Here is a 16,235-nt window from a genome sequence, read left to right as displayed (position 1 = left end):
CTGTGAGCATCATGTCATACTCAAAAAGTTTCAGATATTGGAGCATTTCAGATGCTCAACCTGGATAGCATAGACATATCTTTTTTCTTTTTTCTTTTTTTTTTTTTGAGATGGAGTTTGGCTCTTATTGCCCAGGCTGGAGTGCTATGGCGCAATCTTGGCTCACTGCAACTTCCACATCCCAGGTTCAAGCAATTCTCCTGCCTCAGCCTCCCAAGTAGCTGGGATTACAGGCATGCATCACCACGCCCAGCTAATTTTGTATTTTTAGTAGAGACAGAGTTTCACCATGTTGGCCAGGCTGGTCTTGAACTCCTGACCTCAGGTGATCTACCCACCTCAGCCTCCCAAAGTGTTGGGATTACAGGCGTGAGCCACCACGCCCAGCCAGACATAGCTTTTATATGCACTGGGAAACCAAAAAATGTGTGTGACTCACTTCACTGAGATATTTGCTTTATTGCAGTGTTCTGGAACCAAACCCACAATGTCTCCGAGGTAACCCTATAACATCTTCTTGTGATCCACCTACCCAATCTTCTATAAACTGGAATCCCAGTAACAAGCCCTCCTTTCTGCAGAACAGTCTCCTCTTGGATCTCATTTGATCCTTACCTGGACACTGAGAGACCAGGACCCTTTTACAGGTGGAGAAACGGAGGCTCAGAGATGTGTCCAGAGTTAGACAGCAAGGCGGTGACCACGCTGGATGAGCCCCAGCTGATCTGCGTGGCAGCGTGGCCAGCAGCACAGGCCCTGGCATTCAACTGCAACTCCACTGCTCACCAGCCGTGATCTCAACAAGCCACTCAACTGCCCCAAGCCTCAGTTTCTCTATTTGTGAAATGGACATGATCATAATGGTCCCACCTCCCAGGGTTCCTCTGAAGGTAAAGTGAGTTCACTTAGCACAATGCCTGCTTCTCCATAAGCGTGCAGTGAAGTGCCAATTGCTATTATTGTTCACTAATCCAGGCTTCTTTGCACTCTGCCATGCCCACCTCTATAATTACTTGTAGTTCCTTGAAAAAAAGGAAAAAGGGCTCAGGATCTAGGAGCCAGAGGGCCAGCTCTAACTCCCCCTTACCCCTTATGTTGGGCAAGCCACTGCCCCTCCCTGAGACTTGGTTTCTGCATCTGTGAAATGGGAGTGCCTTCAGAGGTCTTGTCATGGATTCTTGTGACACCAGGAGAGGGGACCTCCTCGGACACCTGTGGGGTCAGCAAAGGCTCACTCCTGCTGGGGCTCCCCGGCTCCCTGCCCGTCACTAACATCTCCCACCTCAGACCTGGGTGCACTCCAAGCTCTTGGCCCACCTCAGGTGGATGGTGGACAAAGTCGCTCTTGCCACCTGACTGGCCCTCACGTGGTGCTCAGAGCTGCAAATAGGGCCCCGCTCTTCCGCCTGAGCCTCAGTGCTGACCCGTTAGCCCAGGTCTCGGCGCTGGGCCCTCCCTGTCTTGCTGCTTTGGCCTAAGTGACACCCTCCACTGTTCTGACCGAGTCTAACCCAGCTTCCCTGATGCACCCACAGGGAAGTGACATGTCACTGTCACTATTCACTGTGCCCTACCTATCAGTCCACATGGGCATCCTGCTATCTCAAACTGGACCCACGGCTCTGGCCCAAGTGTGGCCCACCAGCCCCTTGTCTATTTGTACAGTATCCAAGAGGGCCTCCTGCCTGCCCGGTTGGACAACCAAGAGCTGGCAGCTGAGTCTGTCCATATGGAGTCGGCTCCACGTTATCCCAGCACAGCTGGGCCAGGGGTCTGCCCGTCCTGGCCCGCGCATCCAGCCCTTCTGCAGCAGCAAGCCAGCAAGCCCCATGGTGACCTGCCACAGGGAGAGGGTTCTGAGAAGAATCCTAACAGCTGCATGTATTGGGTACTTACTGTGTACCAGATGAGAGTCCAAGCACCTTCCACATACGAACCCATTAATGCTCACAACAGCCCCCGGGACAGGTGCTAGCACTAGTCCCGCTGTGCAGCTTAAAGTCACAGCCCAGAACGTATACATGGCTCACCCAAGACTGCACAGTTAGTAAATGGCAAGATCAAACACCACAGTGCACCTCCAGGACCCACACTCCCAATCTCTACAAAGACAGCTAAACAGTCTGGCCCTGGGACTTCCAGAGGGTGGCTGCTTTGCATCCACCAAGCACCTTCCAGCCTACGCCGCCTGCCGTTCTTGACTCAGTTTCTGCCTGCCAACAGCAATCTGCAAAGAATCCCGTTCCTCCTTGAGGCTGGTGCCCACCAGGGTGGCCTTTCTCATGAAAGCAATAAACCTTAGGCCTCTGAACACTCAGCCCCACCCACAGGGGCCCCTCTGGCAGGAGGTTTCCTGCCTCCCACCCCAAGTCCCCTCCAGCCCACAGTCCATTTGGCATTTGTTCTCCCCGGCTTTGTTGGAACCATATCCAGCCATGTCTCATCACAGCTGCAACCCTGGCCCTAGCATCTGACCTGTTCCCAGACCTCATAACCTCGTTAAAACAAAATTGGCCAATCACATCCAAACACACCAAGAAGCCACTCTTCCCACCATACACTCCTCTCTCTCTCTTCCTCCCTCACTCATCCCCCACGCCCCAGGTGCCCTCACCTGTCACAATGGGGTAGGACTGCGGGCCTGGCACACTGCTCCCGATGTCAGCAGGCGTGGGGCTGGCCAGATTGGCCTTCATGTCGTCCAGCCCACCAGCCAGCGAGGCCATGGCTGAATACTCTGTGGTCTGAAAGAAGAAACAGAGATGTCTCAGCACCAAGACTCCACAGTATCTTAGTCAAATGCCAACTCCACGTTCTGAGCTCAGCCACCAAGCCAGATTAGTCCATGCCTGTGCCAAAGCCCACAAGGGGCTCATGAACACCTCCAATGTTGAAAAGGCAGAGTCAGCTTGGTGGAACAAGACAGTTGTCCAGAATCAACAATCTTCCCAGGACAGAAGGTGGGCAGGACTCAGTGCAACTTCACGAGAATCCAAACTTGGCTCCCTCTGGCCTTCATGTTGCCCTCGCCCAGCTCCAGTCGGCCAGAGACCCCACACTCCTCAGTGCAGGGATGGAGGGTCCGTAACCAAAAGCAAGGCAGAAATAAGTGTCTTCTTGCCAAGAGAATGGAAAGAATGGTTTCTGATTTCTGTGCTCTTAAACCACAAAGGTGGAATCACAGAAACAAGGGTTAAGAGGAATCTGGGAGATCATCCAGTCCAAATCCTCATTTCACAGATGAATAAAGTGAGGCTCAAGGGGAGGAGGGCTTCACCCACCATCAACAGGGAAGAATACCAGTTGGGGTGGGTCACCATGAATTCCCACCCTAATCCAATATGTCAAACCAACTGAGCCACCATTTGGCAAGTGTTTTTGAATTCTGGAAGCAGGTAAACACCTGTATGCTGAAAACCACGGGGTGCACATATCTAATTTAGCAAGCCACACCAACCATGTGTATTTAGCCCATGAGTCATGCTCCTTTCTTTAAGCCATTTCAGGAAATCAGAGTTTGCAATGAGTCATTTCCTTGTCATCCAAGCCATTGTCAGAATGGTCTCCAGAGAAGGCAGCAAAGGCACCAACCTGGATCTTTCAACTGAAGGATAGACTAAATTATAAGCACGAGTGACAAGTCTTTTCCTCCCACCCCACCCCAGGGCCTATTTTCAGGTAAAGAAAATATATGTGACTGGGTGCAGTGGCTCATGCATGTAATCCCAACATTTTGGGAGGCCAAAGCGGGTGGATTGTTTGAGCCCAGGAGTTCAAGACCACCTTGGGAAACGTGGCGAAACCCTGTCTCCACAAAAAATACAAAAATTAGCCAGGTGTAGTGGCTTTCACCTGTAGTCCCAGCTACTCGGGAAGCTGAGTCGGGAAGACTGACTGAGCCCAGGAGATCAAGGCTACAGTGAGCCCTGATCATGCCACTGTACTCCAGCTTGGGTGACGGAGCAAGACTCTGTCAAAAAAAGAAAGAAAGGGAAGGAAGGAAGGAAGGGAGGAAGGAAGGAAGGAAGGAAGGGAGGAAGGAAGGGAGGGAGGGAGGGAGGGAGGGAGGGAGGGAGGGAGGGAGGAAGGAAGGAAGGGAATTTGCAAACATTAAGCCAACAAATTTGTTTGTCCATGTGAAGATTTGATATGGGGAGTTTTCCTCCAGGACCCCGGCTGATGGAGGACACACCCATGTTGGTCCAGGGTTATGTCCTTGTCAGGCAGGGACACGGAAGCACACAGTCTTCTGGAAGGAGCTGCAGGCACCCTGAGCAAAATGACGAGGACTGAGCCACTGGGAGGGAAACCAAAGGAGCCCCTGGGCACGTGGCAGGCAGAAGGGGCTCAGACCCAGGCACATTCCTGGTGTCTTTCCCTTCAAATCAGAGATTACTTCCTGGGCAGCTAAAGTTTCAACTGGGGGTGATGGTAGCAGGGAGTTGAGGAGGTGCTGCAGGCCCAGGCTCTAGATGATTCGTGCTGAGGACAGCATGTCCAGAGTTCCCCAGGGCTCTTCGATCCTCACCCATCAAAGGCTGGTTCTGAAACATGTAGAGAAGAGCACAGGCCCAAAGCAAGCCCAGGTCCTTCTAAGGGAGAAGAACAAGGCCAGGGGGACAGGCTTACCAGGCATCAGGAATCGCTATAGAGCTACAGTAATTAAGACAGGGTGGTATTGGCACAGGGGTAGATAAATAGACCAATGAAACAGAATCCAGTCCAGACCCTGATCCGTGCACATATGGAACCGTGATATATGAAGGAGATGGTGTACAAATCAGCAGGAAAGGATGGACTTTTTAATAAACAGAGCAGGGGTAACTGGTTATCCATTCAGAAACGGGGGGAAAAAAGAAATTGGATCTTTACACCAGACACAAAAATCAATTCCAGGTGGATTAGAGACCTAAATGTGGAAGGCAAAGGCATCTAACGTGGTCAGCTCTAGGTCCAGCCAAAAATCCTTGGGAACAAGTCCGCCCTTCGTGGAAGGAGGAGTGCCTTTTCTGGCCTGGGATGCTCACACAGGGTTCCTGCTCACTGTGGGGATAGTGGTGGGACCCAGTCATCCTGCTGCCCTGTCTCAGTGCCTCCTCCTCCAAGAAGTCTTTCCTGACCACCATTCCGCAGGAGTGTGAGTCCCACCCTCATTCTGCTTGCCCCGCCAAGTGGTGCCAGAACAATGACAACCACAGTCTTCACAATTGCATCAAAATCTCACACTCATTGAGTGTTCACTCTGTACCAGGATCCTCACAGTCACCCCTTGAAGCAGGCTCTATGACATCCGCATCTTACAGATGAAGAAACTGAGGCTTTTATGATACAGCAGGAATGACTTGCCTAGGTTCATACAGCTTCTAGGTGCCCAAACCAGGATTCAAACCTGGGTCCCTCTGACTCCAAAACCTCGACAATGACCCTAATGATGTTTATACTGTGAGTACCTGATTCATTAAAACACAGTGAAATCAACTGGCTGGTCCCAACATTTTTATAAATGAAATTGAAAAAAAAAAATCCAAGTGTCTCCCACATAGAAAGGATAAGTCCTGTTTTGTGAATCTTTGTTTCCCATGTCAGTGGGTATGTGTGTATGAGGTAGAGATTAAGATGTATTTCTTGCTATAGGTCACAGCCAGCAAAGTTTGGAAAATACTGCCTTCATTCCATGCAGCAGGAGCTATTGGAAAAAGGTTGCTGTCTAGACTTCTTCTGTAGAATGAGACTTTGTCGCGGCATTAACCTCCTAATTTTCTGAGAATGAAGTGGGCATGAATTTAGAATTCCACTCAGCAGAATCAACTCCTTCAGTTCATTGCTGTGTGTAAAGATGGCAGGTCAAAATGTCTCTGACAAGGGTCTTTTCCTAGATGGCATCTTCTAGAGTTTTTGGTCCCCAGGGATAGGTCCCAGTTCCTCCCTCTTCTCTGTGTTCCCGAATGCCCTAGTGAAGGCCTGAGCATAGCGGGCATGCATTCATTCAACCTTTACTGAGCCCTGTTTTGTGCAATATGATGTGTGAAGACCAGACACACTTTAACCCTCACCCACAAACCCCAAGAAATTCCATCCAAGAGGGACAAAAGCAGAGTCATTAATGTATATGGGGTGTGAAGTGGTCAGAAAGGGTTTCTTGATGCAGGCTGTATTTAACCTGGGGCTGAACAATCCCTAACTCTTAAGACTGAGAACAGCTGAAGGCAGGCTCAGAGGTGATAGGACAGGAGTGACCCAGAAACAGGCACATGCAATAGTTAGAGGGGGTGCAAGTGTAAAGGGGAAAGATGGAACGGTAGACTCGCTGGAACTTGATTGTGAAGGGCTTGCACTATGAACGGTGAACCAAGGAAGGAGTGCTCTTCCTAAGGCCAGGCAGCATCCCAGCCAAGAGTCAGCATCCCCACGTCCCTCCCCAGCCCACCCTGGGGCTTGGCCCATTCCTAGACCTCAGCCTCTTCTCTTTGACATGGACTGGGCTGCTGGGTCTGCAAGGGAAAGCCTTTATTTCCCCCAAGAAAGCAGAGCCAACCTGGGTTTAAGAGAACCACAAAAAGGGTTGTCAACAGGGATATATCCTGCCTTTTAACATATTTAATTTCCAGATGGAAGAGGTTTGTTTTGCTATTTGATTTTTGTTTTAGTCAACAAATTCAGTATCAAACAAAGCTCATCCAGCCACTTCAAAAGCTGGGTTTGGATCATCTTTTTAAGACAAGAAATCTTCAACTTATGTTATGCACGCAGTGGGAGGTCCGAAAATCCAGGTGTCCAACCACCATTGGCTCCCAGAAAGCAAAGCAAACCTGGGGGACAGTGGGACACTCAGAAACGAGTCCTTAGCTGCACTTCACCATCTGTGCCTTTCCTTTTCTTTTTTTTTTTGAGACAAAGTCTTGCTCTGTCACCCAGGCTGGAGTGCAGTGGCACGATATTGGCTCACTGCAACCTCTGACCCCCAGGTTCCAGTGATTCTCCTGTCTCAGCCTCCCAAGTAGCTGGGATTACAGGCGCACGCCACCACACTTGGTTAATTTTTTGTATTTTTAGTAGAGACAGGGTTTTGCCATGTTGGCCAGGCTGGTCTTGAACTTCTGGCCTCAAGTGATCCACCTGCCTCGGCCTCCCAAAGTGCTGGGATTACAGGCATGAGCCACTGCGCCCAGCCATCTATGCCTTTCACCATCACCACTTTGCAGGGCTTGCCCAGAGCCCAGCCTCTCTTCTTTGGCGGGATTCCCTCAGTTCTTACTCTGCTCCCGCATGAGCCAGGGGAAGCTGTCATTTAGTTTTGGTGTTTAATAGTTCCCTAAGTCCATCACTTAGGTGATGTGGTGTCTGTGATTTTTAAAGGCAACTGCATTCTCCCCAATCTCTTGGGTTCCCTGGAACATTGCTACACCACAGCTCCTCAGCCATTGCAGACACTGTCCTACCTCCACCTGGAGGGCCCATCTCACTTTGTCACTTAGAGAACTCTTACATTATCCACAAGACCCAGTTCACATGTCACCTCCTTGGTGAAGCCATTCCTGAGCTCCACACTCCTGCAAAGAAACAATCTCTCCCTTGTCTATGCTTCCATACTTGGTGGTTTTTTGTACAGACCTCCATTATCACAATGCAGAGTGGCTGTTTGTCTATCTCCCTCCAGGTTGCCTTGAGAGTGTGGAACATGGAATATCCCTAGTGCCCCCTAAGTGCTTGTTGAATGAATGAATAAATGAATAATGGTCCAGTAGCATGTTATGAGCTACAACATTCAAAAATTAACTGGGAAGTATTTGAACAAGAACACTAAGGGATACGCTAACATCCCCTGCCCTCCTTCCACCTCTACCCCACATCAAGTCAGGTCACCAGAAAGCCACATCCCTGCCCAACATGTTAAAGCCCCTGTGTGGTGCTTTTTCACCAGTCTCTGATGGAATATCAGGCATTTAACACTTTTATGAGGCAAAAAAAGAAAACAGCCATAAAAGAAAATTATTTAAAACCTCTGGAGACACTGCCCACTAGAATATTCAAATTCCTTGTCAATCCCTCCTACAATTCAACACCAGTAAAGTTTTCCACTGGTGAGTCATGAATCTGCCTCTGACTAACAACAAGAACACTGGAAACCACTTCATATCTCTTTTTGCTTTGACTGCCAGGAAACTCGGTCAAATTCAGTGTTCAACCACCAAAGCCACTTCATTGCTGGCTCCTGGTACAATGATCTTCCCCTTTTTTCTACGTAATTTCTGAGCTTTTTTCCCAAACTTAACTTAGATACACATAATTGCTTATTTTGCAGGCCACCTCAAGTTCTTTGTGAAAGTGAAGGCTGGGAAAGCTGAACTGACAGAAAAAGAAAGATAGGAAGGAAGGAAGGAAGGAAGGAAGGAAGGAAGGAAGGAAGGAAGGAAGGAAGGAAGGAAGGAAGGAAGGAAGGAAGGAAGGGGAATGAGAGAGAGAAAGAGAAAGAAAGAGAAGAGGAAAGGCATTCCTGGTGCCTCTTTGCCTGGTAACAATGGCATTCTACTTCCATTTCTCATAGTTTTTGGAAGCCAAAGGCTGAGTGGTGGGGTGCAGAGGTGTGCACACAGTCACAGATGTGTAAGTGTGTTGGTGCACCTACATACTTGGGTACATTGCCACCCCCCAACCCCAGCCCCTGAGAATCACAGGCAAGAGCTGTGTTCTACATTTCCTACTTTTCTGAGCCCTTGGGGTTCTTTCTTAAGATGTCATTTTAGGCTTCTTCTCCCTCTTCATCAGGGCCCCCTGGTGCTGTCCTTGACTATGACCCCGGAACAGAAATGAACTGAAGTCAGCATTTCACAGTTTCCTGCTGCAATGCAACCAATTGGGATAAAACTTCCTCTGCCTGCTGCCATAGAATCTTTTTCTTTTTGAGACAGAATCTCGCACTGTTGCCCAGGCTGGAGTGAAATGATGCAATCTCTGCTCACTACAACCTCCACCTCCCTGGTTCAAGTGATTCTCCTGTCTCAACCTCCTGAGTAGCTGGGATCACAGGCACCCGCCACCACACGTGGCTAATTTTTGTATTTTGAGTAGAGATGGGGTTTCACCATGTTGGTCAGGTTGGTCTCGAACTTCTGACCTCAGGTGATCCACTCGCCTCAGCCTCCCAAAGTGCTGGGATTTACAGGCATGAGACAGCACGCCTAGCCACCACAGACTCTTATAAGACCTCAAGGTCAAGACCACCAGCCCAAGGTGTGTGGACCATCCTCACAGACACCATGCTCCAGATGATGGAACAGCTTGTCCTCTCAAACATCAGAACTATAATAGAAGGACAGTCAGGGTCATCCTTCCCAACATAGAAAAACTGAGGTACAGGGATAGGGATGGACTTCCTTAGTTAATTTTTTTTTTTTTTTTGAGACAAGGTCTTGCTCTCTCACCCAGGCTGGAGTGCAGTGTCACAATCATGGCTCACTGCTGCCTCAACCTCCCAGGCCCAGGCGATTCTCCCACCTCAGCCTCCCAAGTAGATGGGACTACAGGCACAGCAGCTAATTATTTAATTTTTTGTAGAGATGGGGTTTCACCATGTTGCTCAGGCTGGTCTTGAACTCCTGAGCTCAAGTGATCCACCCACCTCAACCTCCCAAAGTGCCGGGATTACAGGCGTGAGCCACTGCACCTGGCCCTTAGTTCATTTTTAACTGCATCATTGATAACCTTTGACCCGGTGGTGGAAAAAAGACTGAACTAGGAGTGATAACACAAGGTTCTTGTCCCAGCTCTGCCCCTTTCTCACTTGTGTGGCTGTAGGTGAGCTGGGCCAGTTCTGTGAACCTCATTTTCACCGTGAGTAAAATGAAATTTTAATTCTAGTCCCTAGCTGCCTGCCTACCTCGACAATCATGAGAATCTGAGGGACAAGGAGAGGGACAGCACTTTGGAAACTAAGCAATATGAGAGGTTCAGGAATTCTAGCAGAGACTCAAGGAGGCACATGCCCCAGGAGAGCGTGCACTGGGCATCACAAGGGTCCCTAGGAAATTACCTGGAAAAGGACTGCCCGGGGCTGCACCAAGTATTGTCTCATCAGCATGGGGCACCACTGCCATAGCATGGAGGAGAAAAGAAACACAGACACGTGAGAAGGAGGGCAGCGCGAAGAGGGGCAGCGCATGGGGCAAGGCTGCAGGGCTGGTCACCTCAGATGGCCACCTGGCGCCAGGAGGCCTCCCCGTCACCTGCTAGGCTCCTGTAGCCTCACTGCCAGGCCACAGGTGTCCCTTGGGAGCTGGGCCAGAGCCAGGCCAACCACTCCCATTCTTAAGGACCAGACACCTGCCCACCTCTACATCTACTCAGAGGGAGGACAGAAGCTGGAGTGGGTGAGACGTGTCTCTGGGGCCTGGCTCCAGGGACTGAGGCCAAGCAGGCAGAGGGGCCTCCAAGCCCCTCCTTTCACTGGCCTCTGCTTCCCCACCTGTCTGAGGACTTTCACTGGAGGATTTCTAAGTCTCCTTCCACTGCTGATGCTCTTTGCCTCTATCACTGGCCACATGACAAAGTCTAGCGTCCCTCTTCAACAAATGAATGGCAAATCAAGAACAGAGAGATGGTGAACCTATAGGTTAAAGGAGGCTTAGAGACAAATCAATAAGTCACAATGTGGACCCTGATTCAGACAAACTGTAAAAGAAATAATAAAAAAAAACACGGCCAGGCACGGTGGCTCACGACTTTAATTACAGCACTTTGGGAGGCTGAGGCAGGCAGATCACCTGAGGTCAGGAGTTCGAGATCAGCCTGGCCAACACAGTAAAACCCTGTCTCTACTGTAAATTTAAAAATTAGCTGGCTGTGGTGGCGTGTGCCTGTAATCCCAGCTACTCGGGAGGCTGAGGCAGGAGAATTGCTTGAACTCAGGAGGCGGAGGCTGTGCTGAGCCGAGATCGAGCCACTGCATTCTAGCCTGGGCAACAGAGTGAGACTCTGTCTCAAAAAAAAAAAACCAAAAATCATAACATATAATGAAACAATTGGAAATGTAAGCACTAATTGGGTATTTGATGACATGAAAGGGTGTGCTAACTTTGTGGATGTGGTAATGGTGCAGTTATGCTTTCTAAAAGGTCTTGTCTGGCTAGGTACTGTGATTCACACCAGTAATTCAAGCATTTTGGGAGGCTGAGGCAGGAGGATAGCTTGAGGCCAGGAGTTTGAGACCAGCCTAGGCAACATAACAAGACCCCATCTCCATAAAAAAATTAAAAATTAGCTGAGCATAGTGGCATGCACCTGTAGTCCCAGTTATTTTGGAGAAAGGGGCAGGAGGATCACTTGAGCCCAGGAGGTTGAGGCCACAGTGAGCCTTGATCACACCACTGCACTCCAGTCTGGGCGACCTTGTCTCAAATAAATAAATTAATAAAAGATCGTGTCTTTTAAAGATTCTTTCTAGAATATTTACAGGTGAAGTGACATAATGTCTGAAGTTTGTTGAAAAATAAAGTGCATTTAATAAAATGTGGTATATCTACACAATGGAATACTATTCAACAGTGAAAAGGAGTGGAGTGCTGATACATGTTACAACATGGATGAACCTCAAAAGCATTATGCTAGGTGAAAAAATCCAGACATAAAGGATAGTCCATAGAAATGCTAGAAGTGGCAAATCTACAGGCACAGAGCACAGATCCATGATTGGCTGGAGAAGGGGGTGGGATCAGGGATTAACTTTAAATCAGCATGAGGGGAGTGATGAAACGATTCTAAAACCAAACTGTGGCGATAGTTGCATAACTCCTTAAATCTACTAAAAACTATTGACTCATGCACTTACAATGAGTAAATTTTATGGTATAAAAATTATATTTCAATAAAACCATTAAAAGATAAGTGGAGTGTGTCGGGTGAAGGATGTCCATGCAACAATTGTCATGAGTTGAATCTGGGGGAGGGGTGCTTGGAGGCTGATTAAATTATTCCAAGTCTACTTTGAAAGTCTCCATAATTATGGCTGGGCATGGTGGCTCACACCTGTAATTCCAGCACTTTGGGAGGCTGAGGCAGGTGGAGTACCTGAGGTCAGGAGTTTGAGACCAGCCGGACCAATATGGTGAAACCCCATCTCTACTAAAAATACAAAAATTAGTCAGGCTGTGGTGGTGAGCATCTGTAATCCCAGTTACTCAGGAGGCTGAAGTGGGAGAATTGCTTGAACCCTGGAGGCGGAGCTTGCAGTGAGCCAAGATCGCACCACTGCACTCCAGCCTGGGTGACAGAGGGAGACCCTGTCCCAAAAAAAAAAGAAAGAAGAAAAAAAAAAAGAGAAAGTCTCCACAGTTAAAATAAATAAAGTAAAACAACACATATTTGACTCATGGCACCGCCTGTCACCGCTCATCAGCCATCCGACAAATACCTGTGGAATAACGAGAGACCACAAGAGGCCAAGGACAGCCAGGAGCTTGCTCTCTCGCCTCCTCTTCCTGGCGCCCTGCCCTGCTCCTTGAAGGCCATCATCCCTGCATCATGCCAAAGTTCCAAACACAAGAAGTCTAAGTCCTCTTGACTGCCTAGCACTTTCCAATTTGCAAAGTCCTTGCAGGTCCGTGGTGCCCCGGGAGTCCCGGGATGTGGACAGATGCAGAACTAGAGTGCAGAGAGGGGAGCCCTGCTGCCCACCCCGTTTGCAGCACTGGTCCCCTATCCAGAAGCAGAGTTAGAGTTGGAGGGGACTTCACTGCCACCCCTGAAGGTACAGCTCAGACACTCCTCCGTGAAGGGCCCTGGCCACACACCCACAATCCTCCTCCAGCTGGGGAAAGAGCGCTGAATCTGCAAGGAGGAATGCCCTGCATTCTTTAAACCTGGATATACAAAACTCCACCTGGTGAAGTGTATGTTAAGGAGTAGTTCTGCCTTGATTACAATAGATCTGACGGGCTGGCAGTGGACCTGGAGACCTGGCTCTGCCCTGGACTCCCATGCAGCTGGGGCCAGACCCTCCACTTGCCAGGCCTCAGTGACTCCATCTGTCATGAGGGAGATGGACCAAATCCACTGGGGCCCTTCTGGCTCACTAAAGTCTGTGCCCACCAAGATGAGGTCCTCACTCTGTGGAATGGGGTTCTCCTTGATATGGCCCCAGGAAGGGCTTAGGTTCCCTCTGTGGGATGGTGAAGATGTTGCCCATTTGACCCCAGGTCCCCAAATCCAGAGGCCTGACAGCCACCAAGGGAGGCAGCGTGGCTGAGGAATTCCACCAGGCCTGGGGCCAGGAGGACAGACTTCAAGCCTGACACGGCCAACTCTGTGCTGTGTGAAACTAGGCTGGGCACCTCTCACTCTTGGCACCTTTTCTCATTTGTAAGGGGGATATGTGACCTACCTCACAAGTTGTGAGGAAACCCAGAGGGGAGATAGGAATAAAACCCTGGAGGGCAGGCCTTTTGCGTTTCAGTTTTTGAGTCCCCAGTGCCAGACTCATAAATAAATACTTAGAAAATGTCTACTGAAAAAACAGCAGGACAAATCCTTGCAGTGGCAGAAATAATCTGTATCTTGACTCAATGTCTGTAATTGTCAATTTATTGTACTATAGTTTTACAAGATGTTACTGCGGAGGGAAACTCAGTAAAGGGTGTATAGGCGCCCTCTGCAGTATTTCTTACAACTGCATATGAATCCATATGAATCCACAATTATCTCAAAATAAAATGTTTAATTGAATGATGCTTGCAAAAGTACTCCACAATCTACAAAGTGCTACCATTAATATTAACTAGGGGGAAGGACTACAAAGGATGTTGAAGGGCCTTCCTCTTCCAGGAAGCCCTCACTGATTTCCCCTTCTCTGTGTTCCTAAAACAGCTGAGTGTGCTTCTTTCTGCCACAGCACTTATTATTCTGCATTATACATTTAACTGTTTAGGGACGTCATCCCCCAGCTAGAGTGTGAGCTTCATAAGGATGAGACTGTGTCTCCCTCATCTTTGTGGCAGCAGCTTCTGGCCCAGTGCCCAGCTCTGAACAGATGTGACATAAATGCCTGTGGAACCAAATGAACTGGGACAGGTACCATGACCTGGCTCTTCCAACAGTGCCAGAGGTGCTTCCCAGGGTCACTGAGAGGATGAGTGATGTCAAGGTGCTTTTATTCATCAGAGGTTGCCACGGACATGGGTCAAACACGCTCTTTAGTCATTTGTTTCTTCAGAACTGTGCTCGTGGCCTGGGTCAAAATGGTTTGCAGCAGGCCAAGCATGGTGGCTCACACCTGTAATCCCAGACCTTTGGGAGGCCGAGGTGGGCAGATCACCTGAGGTTGTGAGTTTGAGACCAGCCTGACCAACATGGAGAAACCCCATGTCTACTAAAAACACAAAATTAGCCAGACGTGGTGGCACATGCCTATAATCCCAGCTACTTGGGAGGCTGAGGCAGGAGAATCGCTTGAACCCGGGAGGCGGAGGTTGTGGTGAGCGGAGATTGCGCCATTGCACTCCAGCCTGGGCAAGAAGAGCGAAACTCCATGTCCAAAAAAAAGAAAAAGAAAAAAATAAAAAAAGATTTGCAGCAGAATTGAGGGGCTTCCAAGAAGAGACCTATAAAGTTTCAGTGACTCATCTCCCCCTGTTCTGTTTACAGCCTTCCAGGCACCCCTGAGGCACACACCCAGACAAGTTTCCATGTGGTGGTGGGTACCAGCAGGGGAAGTCCAGGGAGGCCACCAAAGTCAGACATTGTAACTTCTGTCTGAGAGCAACTTTTCAGCAATGACTAATCAGAAGGCCCTTTTCTTCCCCTGTCCTCTTACAGAATTTTAGTAAGCCCCAAATCTCAGGGCCTAATGGAACTCAGGAGTGCTGTAGGCTTATCTTTACCTGGCACTTGAAATCCACCAAATGGGTATCTCCAGTGATGGGAACTCACTACTTTCCGAGGCAGCCACACAACTCCGGTGTAAGAAGGTGCTAAATGTTGGTCTCCCTACATTGGTCCTGGGTGTGCTCGCTGGAACTCCAGTTCCAACAAAGGTCCTGCAGGTGCCAGTGCCCTCCCTGCCTGGATCCAGCCCGGGGCCCCAGGGCCTCCACTCCTCCACCGGACATGCTGTCAGACTGGGGTGTATGACGCTTGCTTCTGCTTTCCTGGTAGCCTAAAACCTGACTGATTCATACTGTTCTCACAGTCAAGTCAGGGCTCACTCTAAGTTCATTAGAAATGGAAAGTGATTAGGTATTTTCTCCTTCCCTTAACCAGTGTGCTATTTGCAAGCTCACAGGTCTTCCCAAATACGTGGACAGAAAGGTTATCCTGACAAGGCTTAGAGCACAAAGCTCCACTTCTGGAGAATGAGAACTGGGACCCAGTGGCCCAGGACCCAGTAGTCAAAGCCTCCTAAACAGGAAGATCCCAGTAGCGTTGACTCCTGTGGGGAAGGGGGATGGGGACTCCCTGTCTGGGGAACCTCTGCACCTGCCACAGCTCTGCCTGGCTGGGTCATGAGCAGCTCCAGAGCCTGATGTGGACAAAGGGAAGGAAAGTTCCAGGGACAAAGCTCCATCTCCAGGTGGCCAAGTTCCACAGGCTTCTTCCAGGCAGTCCATGATGGGGCCCAGCTGCCCTTCCCACTACATGGCTAGTAATGGGAAGGGAGGCCATTACCTCCAAGGGAGTACAGGACTCTTGGCCACAAAGGAGCCTGAATGAGGGGTACAAAGGGAGGATCCCCATCTTCAAGTACCTGGAATGGGAGGAGAGGGAGCACCCCAAGATCCTCATAGTTCACATTCTTTGGCATGACTTTCCAGCTACAAGGAAGACAGAGGTTATGTTGGGGCATAAAGAAATGAAAAGAGAAAAGTTCCCTCTGCACGGCCAGATCAATAGGGTGGCGGGGTGGGGACAGGGAGGTGAGCCTGGATGCCCCTCCCCACCACCACCACCTCTGGCCATGTGGGAACCTGCATGCACACACACACAAGCACACACGCACACACACATGCACACACGTGCACACACACTCCTCAGGCCAAAGGCCACCTCTCTGCCCTTCCACTCTCTGTCAGAAGGAACTTCCTAACACGTGATGCTCTGCAAAGCCATGCCCAGCCAGCCTCAGGAGGGAGCGCCCTCTTGGTCACCAAGGAGTCCTAGAGCCAAGCAGAAACTGTGCAAAGGAACTACCAGAAAGGGAAGGCTGCGAAGGCCAGGCCTCTCATGGTGAATTCAGACTCCCTGATTTG

At 49.6% G+C, this 16,235-nt stretch overlaps 1 protein-coding gene across 9 annotated transcripts in view; it reads right to left on the bottom strand.

Moving 5' to 3' along the window:
- Positions 1-16,235, bottom strand: part of PAX5 (paired box 5) — a 201,462-nt gene that overhangs the window by 87,095 nt on the left and 98,132 nt on the right. For 7 of the 9 annotated variants that reach the window (XM_025360528.1, XM_025360529.1, XM_025360530.1 and 4 more), the window contains one exon: positions 2,615-2,744. The exons of the other annotated variants lie outside the window; for them this stretch is intronic. In XM_025360528.1, the coding sequence (XP_025216313.1) occupies positions 2,615-2,744 (130 nt within the window). The remainder of the gene's footprint in view (positions 1-2,614; positions 2,745-16,235) is intronic. 9 annotated transcript variants of the gene reach the window in all.

The sequence above is a fragment of the Theropithecus gelada genome, chromosome 15 (genome assembly GCF_003255815.1).
Source record: "Theropithecus gelada isolate Dixy chromosome 15, Tgel_1.0, whole genome shotgun sequence".
Classification (NCBI taxonomy): Eukaryota; Metazoa; Chordata; class Mammalia; order Primates; family Cercopithecidae; genus Theropithecus; species Theropithecus gelada.
The sequence above is the reverse complement of the archived record's forward strand: the minus strand, read 5'-3'. Positions and strand labels throughout refer to the sequence as shown.